The 13,733-nt window shown below is 47.9% G+C and overlaps 1 protein-coding gene across 23 annotated transcripts in view; it reads left to right on the top strand.

Annotated features, from left to right (window-relative positions):
• TNRC6A (trinucleotide repeat containing adaptor 6A) overlaps positions 1–13,733 on the top strand; it is a 166,346-nt gene that overhangs the window by 76,221 nt on the left and 76,392 nt on the right. For 3 of the 23 annotated variants that reach the window (XM_043523887.1, XM_043523886.1, XM_043523879.1), the window contains exon 1: positions 12,348–12,549. The exons of 15 other annotated variants lie outside the window; for them this stretch is intronic. In XM_043523887.1, the coding sequence (XP_043379822.1) occupies positions 12,545–12,549 (5 nt within the window). In that variant the 5' untranslated portion in view covers positions 12,348–12,544. Of the gene's footprint in view, positions 1–12,347; positions 12,550–13,733 lie in introns of those variants that run through there. 5 more of the 23 variants (XM_043523892.1, XM_043523889.1, XM_043523888.1 and 2 more) reach the window with 2 other exon arrangements.

Genomic DNA, 13,733 nt, shown 5'->3' with positions numbered 1-13,733 from the left:
GAATGCTGCTGGCCTGTTCTTGTGATTCTGTTTTTAGTGATGACCAAGACTAACTGCCAGGATTTGGCATAGTTTGCAAATGATATAATGCATACTGCAGGTGGGGACACACAAATCCCCTGGTTTGGAAAGGCTGGGAACAGGGGGTTGTAGGGGGTCATTTTCCTGTGTTTCTTCATGCAAATAGCTCGCTTTTGGGGGTGGAGGAGTGGGAAAAGGAAGTGCAGTGGGGCTCAGTCAGCTTAACAGAGCCAGTCATTTTGAGTAAGTACATGCCCAGTACAGGAAACCATTTCAAAGAAGGAGCATTAGAGGCAGTTCTTAAATATAAGTAATTGTTCACAGAAATGTCCCCCTTTTGCTCCTGAGTGCATTTGTCTATACAGCACATTGTTACTACAAATAACATAAGTGATTATTCCTCACAGAGCCACCCTCTCCCATCACAGAGCGTCATGACTGATTCCTACATGCTGTAGAAGACATACAATATCAGATTATTCCTGGACTATTAATACATTCAAGTGAGGATATACTAAAGCAGCATCTTGATACTCTTACATGCTGCCCTTGAAGAGTTATATCATTCTGCGACTGGGTAATAAATTATCTGTACCACAGGAATTCAAAAGCCCTACAATGCAAAATCCTCCCGTTCATTAGAGATCCCACATCAGTGGCTGTATTTGAGATTCACATTTTGGCCCCTGCCTTCATCATCTGGGAAAAGTCCCTTTGGATCTGTGTGGGAGGGGGGAGACGCACCCAGATCAATGGGACCAAAGAGAGCTTGGATTTTGCACAGCCTACGTTAGAATCATTCTCTTAAGGCTGACATTAGCTTTTGGGTATCTGAGTGGTGAGAGTTATTTTAAGTATGTATCTGAGGAAGTGCTCTTTATCTTATGAAACTTATATTTTAGAATTCTTTCCTCTTCTCACACTCTGTGAGTTATGGCAGTGTCCTTTAATAGCTGCTGGAAGCTGAGTCTCAGAAGGTAAGTGACTTTCACAAGGTCCTACAACAAGTCCATGCCACAAGCAGGAACAGAATCCAGGAGTAGTGACTTGTGGTCTTGTGTTTTAATTGTTAACCCATGTTGCCTGCCTAAAGGCAAAGAAATTTTGCTGTAGAATGTCTATCCAGCCTGGGACAGTCACAGGAGGTAATTAGTTCCAAAACACCTGCTGTAGTATGTGTAACTGTTCCACAAACCTGCTCTAGCTCCATGTCTGATTCTCTGTCATTCAAGAACTCACCAGACCACTATCCCTTTGAACTCCTGCAACACACAGTATTGCGGGTGCAGAAGAAAACAATTTGTGGCAGAGTAAAAACAGTGTGTATTATTATTGTACAGTAATGCAAAATTAAATGGCCCAAGTCTGCAAGTAATCTAGCTGTATTAGATAGTGGTGCTATGGAATAAGTCATTAAATAGCCATTGCTTATAAAGAGATTTATCTGCAATAGACAGGGGCGTAAGAGAGTCTGAACAAATACGGGCAGCAATCCTAACAACTGGAGTGGACCATCTGGGCCGAGTTGTATGTGCATCCTCCATCTGGACCTAGCTAGACCTCCTCCTTCATCTATGCTACTAAAAATACGTGCTCTGTTGGGACCAACCTCCTCTTTCAGGGCTTGTGACACCTCACTGGCAGCCACGCCTTACCATTGTGCTGCACAGAGTTGTGTGGTATAAAGACTCCACGGGGGGGGGAGGGGAAGAGTCCCAGAGCCCAGGCTCCAGCCCAAGCCCAAAATGTCTATGCTGCAATTCGATAGCCCCGCAAGCCCTAGTCAGCTGACACCAGCCAGCTGTGGGTGTTTTATTGCAGTGTAGACATATCCTGAGAACCTGAGCCAAAGCCTATTGAAGTCAATGGAAAAATTCAAGCCTTGAAAGCAATTCTAAAATAACTCTGATCACTGAAGACTGAGCAGTGCAGACTGGAGGAAGCTGCAAAAAGGAAAAGAACAATGAACACATCCATGTGATATTTCTTTGGAAGTGTAATGGAACCCGATAAATAAATAAAGATTGAAAACGTCTATTGCAGTGCACCACTTAAGAGACCAGGGGACGTGAGGAAGGAATAATTGGCTGGATGCAGAGTGAAATTTAGGCTCAGCAATTCCATTTTACTGCTGGCAGCTTTCCCAAATGCAGACCAGGAGAAGCAAGTTGGGCCAGCTTTAAAACACAGGGCAATTCTTTTTCTCTTTTATTATTTTTTTGCAGATTTAAAGGATAGGATTAAATTTTCATTTAATAACCCCTATTGCCTGCTCTCCCGACTCTGATCACCCTGTGTAACGGTGATAAAGCTGGAAATGCAAGTGAAGCCTGGAGGCTAGGCTGTGAATTTTCTTTTCCTGAGCACAGATCTAATGGCTGTTTGTTATTGCGGCCTGTGAAATAGGCACTGGCTGTTTAATCGCGAGTCCTAGGATGAGATTTTGCTCTTTTTGGCTGCATTCCAGCTCTTGCTGGAGGAGAAGCCAAATCCTTTTTGTTTGCAACTTCAAAATCTGTCATACTCGTTTTCTCTTCCTGGTTAAGGATCCTACAAAGACTGAAGTAATCCTTCCTTATGCAAGAAGTCCAGTTGACTTCACTGGGACTGCTTGTGTGAGTAAGAAATAAATTACTGGTATAAGTAAAGATTGTCTGATCGGTCCCTTTATGATAAGCCCTTAGCACAGGGCTAAGACCATTTAAAAATGCTCCAAACATAAATACTGTAAATAAAAGCTCTATAGTGATCTGGGAAAGGAGGGTTCTTGTAGAGTAAGACACAGTCTCTGTGTGTTAACAAGAAGATTGTTTCCCCCTGTCTGTCAGATCAGCTAATTTGGATTATTTAAATCAAGTGCAATTTTGAAAACAATCTGTTTTGCTCATGACAGCTTCTTCATTCTGTGTAATGATGCTGAATGTAACAAGCGGCAAAGGGTTATTGACTGCAAATTCACCACATTCCCAGGCCTGCACTTCTCACATTGACTTATAAAAGGAGCCTCTCGCTTTATTTTCCCCAGACATTAGGCGGAAAGTATTTTCTAACATGTCGGCTTTACAACTTCACACTGAAGCCCTCATTTTGTATGAAGACTTGACAGCAAATTGCATAGATAAAGGGAAGGGTGGGGGGGAGTAGGAAACATTGAAATGGTGCCAGCTTGTTTTTAACTATTTTTAGTCAGAACATTTCTTTATCTTCTGCATTTTTCTTTCTTTCCCTTTTCTTTTTCTTGTTGGTTGCATTATGTGAACATCCTAATTAAGGAGAAAGTTACACTGGTAGTTCCAGAAGGAAGGAACCATGTGTCTCCATCAGGATGTCAGGTCACACTCAATAGGTTTGGGTGGCAGCTGACTTGCAATGCTAGGCAAGGGCTAGGAAAAAGGTGTGTGGAGGGATCGGTGACCAAAAGGCCACATTTAATTAATGGTGAAAGTGTAACATTAAATGATCCACACTGGGCAACTGCCTGAACTCACTAGGCAGGATTTGCACCCTTGGATAGAAGTTCCCATTATTAGTAACTATTTGTAGTACTGTAGTGCCTAGGAGGCCTAGTCGTCCTAGGGGCCCATGGGCATCACATTAGCTCTCCTCCAGTCACAAGGTACAGAGACTGATTTAAGCGATAGGTTATGTAGCACAGTTAGCAGTTCTGCAATTTCAAATTAGGAAACCATTGCGAAAGGGATAGATAATATGACAGAAGATATCATAATGCCCCTATATAAATCCACGGTATTCCCACGCCTTGAATACTGCATGCAGCTCTGGTTGCCCTATTTCTAAAAAGATATATTACAATTGGAAAAGGTCCAGAAAATGGCAACAAAAATGGCCAAGGATACGGAACAGCTTCCATCTTAAGAAAGATTAAAAAGACTCTGACTGTTCAGCTCAGGAAAGAGGTGACTAAGAGGGAATGAGTTGGGGGTCTATACAATCATGACGGGTGCGGAGAAAGTGAATAGAGACGTGTCATTTACCCCTTCACACAACACAAGAACCTGGGGTCACCATATGAAATTAATAGGCAGTAGGTTTAAACAAATATGAGGAAGTCCTCCTTACATGACAGACAGTTAACCTGTGGAATTCGTTGCCAGCGGATGTTGTGAAGGCCAAAACTATAACTGGGTTCAAAATAAGAATTAGATAAGTTCACGGAGGATAGGTCCCTCCATTGCTAGTAGCCAAGATGGTCAGGGACACAACCTCATGCTATAGGTGTCCCTAACCCTCTGACTGTTAGAAGCTGGGACTGGACAACAGGGGATGGATCACTCAATAATTGCTCTGTTCTGTTCATTCCCTCTGAAGCACCTGGCACCAGCCACTGTTGAAAGAGAGGATACTGGGCTAGATGGACCAATATGGCCGTTCTTATGAAACTAAGGACAGATGGCAAATACTGAGTAGAACTGACCCTAAATACAATCTAACCTGACAACCGTGCTCTTACAATCTTCTTGGGGTCCAAAACAAGAGAGAGCATTAAGGAAACCCAGAATACCTGGCCTGTCTCTTGCTAAGCCTGCACCAGCACTTTGGTTGGAGTAGCAGCAGCAGAATTACTTTGGGAAAAAATTCCTCCTGGAGTTCCTCTGCACCTAACCCAGATATCTCTGCAAGGAAAGAGGTAGAAGATCTGGCCCATCGTGGATATGGGCTAGTGTTGGGCCTGTGCTGCCCTGCCATCCATGATCCACAATCGCTCCCTCATTATGGCCGAATTGATGAAATCCTGTATTCAGAGCAGAAGTCCTACCGGTATGACGCTCAGCATCCTATTTTGGCTTTGTCCACATCATTGGCAAGATGTGAAACAAGATGAAATACATAGAGTGCATGTCGACTTGGTACTGCTTGCATCCTGTTGCCATACAGTGCCCTATGAATACTGCCACAATAGCTGGCACTGCTTTTTGGCTGGTGAATTCTCACCTCCTTGCACTTCCCCCTGAAGAGACTCCCTACTCGAGGGTTGTCACCTAGCTTGAATTTTGCAGTGCTGTTACAAGGCCAGTTTGCTGGTATTTTAAAACTGCAAAATTGGCTCTCTGAGTTGCAGGGAAATGAGACTTTGGAATTGGAAGATCTGGGATCAGAACATGCGGGGGAGGGGGGATGATACAGGGTTAGTTAGTGGAGTAGATAGGTCCACTGAAGCCTTGGTATTTAGGGATTGAATGGAAGCAATTGCTGAATAGCAGACCACTTCCTGGGAGCATGTGTATGCATAAAATTAGAGCAGAGTCTAAAATAATTGAGAAACCTACAGACCTTGACTATGATTTTTATTGACAGTGCCATGATTCAGTTAACAACAAGCCATAACTAGAGTGCATAATATATTTGTTAACCTTCCCAAATGAAGACTGACATAGCAGCAGTTCTATTGCATCAAATACTCTCCCTTTCAAGAGTGGATGAAATGGGAGTGTGGGGAATGAGGCATAGTAACAGGAAGTGGAACAGAAATGTCAACAAAGAATGGCTTCCAGTTACACAGCTTTACACATAAATAACCCCCAAACAGCTTTTATATATGAGGAAAAATTAATCTCAAAGGAGATTTCACTTAGAAGCTTCAAAGCTACTGTTAGTAACAAAGAAATTGATTTTAAGGTTGCCATTGCCTATTTAAGTAAGAGAAACATGACACAATCTCTTTGTGTGTGTGTGTTTTCCAGCTGCACAATAATCCAAGTTATATTATTTAGCATGTAGGAACAGGATGAAAAGGACCCTTTATTATCTATGCTGCTTTGTTGTAAATGCTTGGCTTTAATAACATAAGGTTTCCCTAGCAGCAATATATTGCACCCATTCATTCTACCAGCAAGACAGGCTGTATTCCAGCAGATGTCTGAGGACAGTTGGGGGTCAAAATATATGTGACGGTCAGCTTGCTCGCTAGTCCAGGTGAGTCAGATTTTTAATAGGTGACTAAAATAGCTGTTATTTTTTCATTAGTACCAGTGATAAGGTTAAAAGCCAAATTAAGAGATTTTGCAGCTGGGCTGGTAAATGTTCATGACAGTTTTGCAAAAGGTTTTTCCCTAACCAACAAACCACCTACCTGCCTTCATTCTTTTTTCTCACAATCTCCTATGATAGCACAAATGAAACTCTGTGCTTATTTCCATGTTAACGGTAGAAGAGTTTAGAAAAAAATTAAATTCCTGAATAGCACTGAAGGCATGTACAAGAATAATTGTTTCCTTGAACAGTAACTGTTCAAACTCCTAGGCTAGTTTGAAGTAATGCTTCAGAGCTAAATGCAGGAACTGCTGATAAGCAACCATCTGGGTGACAGGCTTATTATGCACCAAAATACTCCAGCAGTGGTGCAGGACACCATGTATAGTAGGCTAATGTATCTGAACATATGAGGGGAAAAAAGATTGGTTTGTAGAGATGTAACTACAAGTATGTTACATCCTCGCTATTAGTCTGTCCGGTACAGCAATAAGTCCTTTTCACTTTAGCTGTTTTGGGTGAAAACCTATTATCTATTCTCGCTATTTATTATATTGACCACTGGCAATATTGTGTCTCTGTCCTTGTGTGGTGTTACTGATCACATATTGAAACCTTACTAATTTTTTACACTAACTAAACACAAGGATGTAAACATGTAAAATAAATTATCTGTACAAGTTTGAAAAATAGGTAGAAATTAATCATATTAATAAATGTCCCAGTGTGTGTTAAAGGGACACAGTTAGCTTAAAATTAACATTGTAAACAAACCCATTTCCTCAGATGTCAGTACTAACACCTTAGATCGCTAAAAGTAAATTTTAAACATTGAAAAAAATGTCCCCAGAATCCACTTCTGCTGTGATGTCTATAGAAAATCAGTCAGTTAATGCTGGGTAGATAAGGCTAGTTGGCAAAAACTTTATAATATTTTTAATTGTAATTTTATATATAGATATATAAAAACTAAATATATTTGATTGTATTGCTCTTCCCCATCATCCATATATCACTTGTCTTTCTGGGCCCTGAACCTAGGAGATATTATGTGTGAATGGATCTCTGAAACCTACGGAGCTCCTACCCATTTGGGGTCTGCTTGCAAAGAATAACTTGTACGATCAGGGCCCTCGATTATAATCCATTTGGGGAAGGGAAACTATCTTCCTATGTGTTTATACAATGGGCCTCTAGGCAGTACAGTAATGGAATATAAATATTAAATCACAATAAATCTGTTTCCTGCTGTTATTTATGCTCTTTGTTTCCTTCCTATGTTTTCTGGGCTTGGATGATGAAAATCAAATCATTCCTGATTTTTTTTAATAGTTTCATTTTCAGATTCTCACTGCTTCGATATTCTGGGTTAAAAACACAGCAGGACAATGTTATTTGCACCAAAAAAAAAAGGGGAGGGTGTGCACGATAACATGATGCCTTTGAGAATGCAATCAAAAATTGCATTGCACTGCAAACTTCTGATTTGCTATCCACTATAACCCCAATCCTCTCTTGGCATTAATGTTTTCCAGTTCTCTCCCTCCCTTTATTCCCCTTAATCCCTTTGACTAGCTTCATTTGCCTAAACTCATTTTTGAGGTAACTCTATTCAAGTCAGTGCAATTAAACTTGGATGAATTTGGCCATATATTTTTTTGCATTCTTTATTTTCCACATCCAAGCCCCAGATGACTCTGTATTCTTATTTGGACTATTATTTATTTAAGTATGTTTTTCACTTATTGAGGTTCATGCCCAGAGTGTGCTCGGTACTCTCCAAACAGTAAAGAAGATATAGTCCCTCTCCCAGGAACCCACAATCTAAAGACTGACAAAAAGATGGGGGAAAGCTATGTAATACATTAGTAGCATGGACAAGGGGGTGCTTGGCTATGTCTTAGTAATACTAAATTAACACTTTTTTTATATTAGTCCCAATTACTCTTCAAACATATCAGTCAGTACGTTGATTCCCCATTCTTTGTTGCATCTAACATAAGCTGGTTGTTATCACCTTCAAGGCCCTCATGGTCTATCCCCACTCTACTTATCTCTCATTAACTATCAAGATGCCTCTGGATGGCCGATAATGTCATCCTCCATCACTCTCTTGTTAAATTTTCAAATAAGCAACTCTATGCTTTCTTCCACACTGCACCTCATTCTTGGAAGGAGCTCCCTGTGATCAGCCACAAAGCTACTGCATTATTCTTCAAAACTCTCCTTCTCCATGATGCCTATAAAAAACTTGACAATGGATAGGCTGCTTATGGGGGGAGACCACTGTTTATCAGGCTGATCAATACTGTCTCATTTCCCCATCTGTCTGTTTATTCTTGTTTTATACTTAGATGTAAACTCTTTAGGACAGGGACCATCTTTTTGTTTGTACATGACAAACCTGGTCCATGATAAGGGCCCCCAGGTGCTGCAGTAATATAAATAAATAATAATGTCAGTAGTAAGATTTGTGGCAGAAAAGTCTTTAGGAATGAATTGAATGCAGAGAGAGTAGTGGATAGTGGCCGTGATGGTGAGCTTCCTTCTTTTCCATTTTTAGTACAATATTTTTTTACCTCCTATTTTAATTAGCAGTCTCTTAACACATTAACTCCTTCTTCCTTATATTCTTCATTTTTAGAGGGATTGCAGACTATTGTCTTACTTCTGATGCTTACCTAGTAAGTTAATACTGATTCCTCAAAATGTGTGTTCTTTTGCTGTGTTGTATACAGAGCTGAGCACTGACACTGCCCAGAAAATAAAATAATAATGGTCAGAAAAATTACTTTATGAAAATGGTGTGTTGTTACTCTCCTAGCTACTTGCTTTGCATCTTCCTAGGTTGCTCAGGGAAGTGATAGTCTCTCTCTCTATGATATTGGTGAGACATGGATTGAAATTCTGTTCAATTCCAGTCACTTAAGTAACCTAATGATGTTGAGAAATTAGATCAAAACTACTCACATGGTGGCTGAAGGAACTGACTTATTAAGAGTGACTTTCCCTGTCCATGTTGACTGCCATGGTGGCACTTGTGGTTCCATTACAGAGTTACCATATTTTATACTATCTTTTGGGGGTGGAGTTTGTCTATTGCAATATCGAGATGATTGTGTTGTGTCTCAAAGGTATCTCAGGGCAGTTTTATTGTCTTGCTGGATGCAGGACACAAGACAGTTCCCATTCAAAACTGGGACTGGTGCATTGAATAAGTTCCATAGGTCTGGTGCTGCTGGGGTTCAGGCAGCTATCCTGTTCTTTATGTATATAAATAAGGAGGTCTTTCATGGTGGGGGGTTCATGCCCCAGGAATGGATTTCTTACATCGCCACACAGAGCATGTATCACCCTATAAATAGGCAGAATTAGATTTTTTTAAAATATAATTTCAACATATACTATTTAAGTATTCTTTTATATTTATCTATTTAATTTTTCACAGTTGCAGGAAATTAGCGGGATCAGACAATAATGCTATGCATCCGATGAAGTGAGCTGTAGCTCACGAAAGCTCATGCTCAAATAAGGTCTTCTGCAGTTTCCACGATATGCTATGCATCCGATGAAGTGAGCTGTAGCTCACGAAAGCTCATGCTCAAATAAGGTCTTCTGCAGTTTCCACGATATGCTATGCATCCGATGAAGTGAGCTGTAGCTCACGAAAGCTCATGCTCAAATAAACTGGTTAGTCTCTAAGGTGCCACAAGTACTCCTTTTCTTTTTACGAATACAGACTAACACGGCTGTTACTCTGAAACCTATTTAATGACAGTAGATACTGAGATTTAAAAAGTTAAAGCTTTAAAACCCTTAACACACAAAGTGTCAACATAAGAACGGCCATACTAGGACAGACCAATGGTCCATCTAGACCAGTATCCTGTCTTCTGACAGAAGGCTGGTGCCAGATACTTCAAAGAGAATGAACAGAACGGAGCAATTATCGAGTGATCTATCTCTTGTTGTCCAGTCCCAGCTTCTGGCATCAGAGGCTTAGGGACACCTACAGCATGAGGTTGTGTCCCTGACCATCTTGGCTACTAGCCATTGAGGGACCTATCCTCCATGAACTTATCTAATTCTTTTTTTTTTTTTCAGAGTTATATTTTTGGCCTTTACAACATCCCCTGACAACGAGTTTCACAGGTTGATGGTGCATTGTGTGAAGAAATATGGCCTTATGTTTGTTTTAAACCTGCGGCCTATTAATTTCAGATGGTGACCCATGGTTCTTGTGTTATGAGATAAATGGTTCTTCCTTATTCTTTTTCTCCACACCATTCATGATTTCATAGACTTATATCTCCCCTTAGTCATCTCTCTTCTAAGCTGAACAGTCCCAGCCTCTTTATGGAAGTATGTCCTCATAGAGAAGCTGTTTTATACACTTAATCATTTTTGTTGCCCTTTTCTTAATTCTACATCACGTCAAAATATACAGGAAATATTCTTAAATCAAACTCTTACAAGTTTTCAAGAAGCATTTTTTTTTACTTTATCTGTAAATTATGATTACTGTTGATGAAAATATTTTTTCACTGTTTTGTCTGTGTGGTGAAATTGACATTTACTCACTTTTTATGGGGGAGAAAAATCTAATTCTTCCACGCCTACCTGTAAAGTAGCAGTTCAAGTCACAGATGGGGGGGTTGTACTGTAGAGCTCACACTGTAAGGGTGGGTTGTAATCTCACCATGAAAGATGGGGTCTCTGTGGTCCTGTCTATATGGGTGAGGATTTGCTGGTACAGACAGTAGGGCTTTTGCTGGCATGGCAGCAAGGGCGGGTACAAAGAACTGGCAGGCAGGGGTTAGATTTTTTTCACACTCCTAACCTGCAGCATGAGAGGGGCAGTGAGTTATATTGGCCTGTAGTACCCGTGCTCCAGCAAATTCAGGGCCCAGGGGCCTGGCTCCACCAATGTTCAGGGCCAGGTCTCTCCCCTGGCCCCGGCTGTTGCCCCCCGCCCCTGCTTGCTGCCCCCACGCACCTCCCCTGGAGCGTCCCTGCCTGCGCCCTGGGCAGCGGGCAATGGCCCTACCACTCTGCACTACACTCTCTCGCCGGCCGCTCCCGGCTACAAAAGGGAGCGGCGCTGGCGGCAGGCTGAGGTGGTGGCACAGCCGCTGCCTGCGGAGAGAGGAGGCACACACGTGATGGCAGCCCTCCCTGCCCCTGGCACCCACAAGGGATGCGAGGGGGCTTGCTGGACCTGAGAGGGGTCCGGCCCCTAGAAGCACGTGCAGTGACGGTGCCAGGGGTATGTCCTGCTGGGGGGACTGTGTAGTCTGCCTCTCTGGCCCCAGCCCCGTGGCAGCCTGCCTGCACCCCAAACTCATCCCCTGCCCAACCCCAGAGCCCGCACCCCAACCTTCTGCCCCAGCCTCGAGCCCCTCCCACACCCCAAACCCCTCATCCCCAGCCCTCACCCCCCCCCACGCACACGCCCCAGCCCTGAGCCCCTCCCACACCCCAAACCCCTCGTCCCCGGCCCTCGCCCCCCCCCCCGAACACGCCCCGGCCCTGAGCCCCTCCCACACCCCAAACCCCTCGTCCCCGGCCCTCGCCCCCCCCCCCTCGAACACGCCCCGGCCCTGAGCCCCTCCCACACCCCAAACCCCTCCTCCCCGCCCCCCCCCCACGCACACGCCCCGGCCCTGAGCCCCTCCCACACCCCAAACCCCTCATCCCCGGCCCTCGCCCCCCCCCACGAACACGCCCCGGCCCTGAGCCCCTCCCACACCCCAAACTCCTCGTCCCCGGCCCTCCCTCCCACGCACACGCCCCGGCCCTGAGCCCCTCCCACACCCCTCGTCCCCGGCCCTCACCCCCCCCCCCCCGCCTCGGTCCTGAGCCCTGTCCACACCCCAAACCACTTGCCCCACCCCATTAATTGTGGTATGCGCGCCAACATGCGGGGGAGCGGGGCCGAACTTAGACCCGTTCTGGGTGCCACCAAAAATTACACACACCCGCCGGCCTGGGCATGAGGCCAGCAAACCCTGTCACTGTAGCCCCGGGCTGCGCTGGCAGGGACGCCGGGGTAGGCGGTTGTGGGACGCTCTCCAGGGGTCGTGTCGGGGGAGCCGGGGAAGGAGGGTCTTGGCCGGGGTTTTCTTTCTCTCGGGGACGGGGGCCTCCTGCTTTCCGTTTTCCTCGGCGGCTGGGGGCGCTCGTGCTGAGGTCCAGGGGGTGTCTCTTTGCGGCGCATCCTTCGCTATGCGCAGACGGGGGGAGGGGTGGTCTCTGCCCTCCTGGTTGCTAGGGGGTTGCTAGGGCGCCATGTTGGGGGATGCTGGTTGCCCCGGAAGTGGTGTTTCCGGCGGGATTTCTCTTCCGGTGCGGCGGGCCAGTGCCGGACCCGGCCAAGTTAGGAGGGAGGCAGGAAATGGCGGCGACGCTGCTGCGGCAGCTGCCGGGCCCCCGAGCTCCACTGTGCCGGGCCCAGGCCGCCTAGAGAGCCGCCGCGCCACCGCCGGGCCCGGGCCGCAGCCATCCCGGGCCGGACTCCGAGCACTTTACATACATGAGGTGATAGGCGGGGAAGTGTGAAGGGCGCGGAGCGGGGGGGCCGGCGGGATGGGGGGCTGGGAGGCGCGGAGCGGGGGGGGGCGGCCGGGAGGCGCGGAGCGGGGGGGGGCCGCCGGGATGGGGGGCGCGGAGCGGGGGGCGCCGGGAGGGGGAGGAGCTGGGATGGGGGGCCGGGAGGCGCGGAGCGGGGGGCGCCGGGATGGGGGGCGAGGAGCTGGGATGGGGGCCCTGGGATGGGGGGAAGCGGAGTTGGGATGGGGGGCCGGGAGGCGCGGAGCTGGGATGGGGGCGCCGGGAGTCGGGGGGGGCCGCGAAGGGAGGCGGGGGGCGCCGGGATGGGGGCCGGGAGGCGCGGAGCGGGGGGCGCCGGGAGGTGCGGAGCTGGGATGGGGGCGCCGGGAGTCGGGGGGTGCCGCGAAGGGGGGCGCCGGGATGGGGGCCGGGAGACCGCGGAGCGGGAGGCGCCGGGATGGGGGGGAGCGGAGTTGGGATGGGGGCCGGGAGTCGGGGGGGGGCCCCGAAGGAAGACGCGGAGCGGGGGGCGCCGGGATGGGGACCGGGAGACCGCGGAGCCGGGGGCCCCGGAATGGGGGGGAGCGGAGTTGGGATGGGGGGCCGGGAGTCGGGGGAGGCCGCGAAGGGAGGCGCCGGGATGGGGGGCCGGGAGTCGGGGGGGGGGGGCCGCGAAGGGAGGCGCGGAGCGGGAGGCGCCGGGATGGGGGGCCGGGAGTCGGGGGGGGGGGGGCCGCGAAGGGAGGCGCGGAGCGGGAGGCGCCGGGATGGGGACCGGGAGACCGCGGAGCGGGGGGCCCCGGAATGGGGGGGAGCGGAGTTGGGATGGGGGGCCGGGAGTCGGGGGAGGCCGCGAAGGGAGGCGCGGAGCGGGAGGCGCCGGGATGGGGGGCCGGGAGTCGGGGGGGGGGGCCGCGAAGGGAGGCGCGGAGCGGGAGGCGCCGGGATGGGGACCGGGAGACCGCGGAGCGGGGGGCCCCGGAATGGGGGGGAGCGGAGTTGGGGTGGGGGGCCGGGAGTCGGGGGGGGCGCGAAGGGAGGCGCGGAGCTGGGGGCGCCGGGATGGGGAGGAGCGGGGGGCGCTGGGGGAGCTCCATGCCGGGCAGGGACGGGGGCAGGTGGGTGATGCGGCCCTGTGGCCGGGCGGTCCTGGAGGGTGGCTCCCGCCCGGC

The sequence above is a fragment of the Chelonia mydas genome, chromosome 10, assembly GCF_015237465.2.
Source record: "Chelonia mydas isolate rCheMyd1 chromosome 10, rCheMyd1.pri.v2, whole genome shotgun sequence".
In the NCBI taxonomy this organism is placed as follows: Eukaryota; Metazoa; Chordata; order Testudines; family Cheloniidae; genus Chelonia; species Chelonia mydas.
Note: the sequence above shows the minus strand (reverse complement) of the source record. Positions and strands in the feature narration are given on the sequence as shown.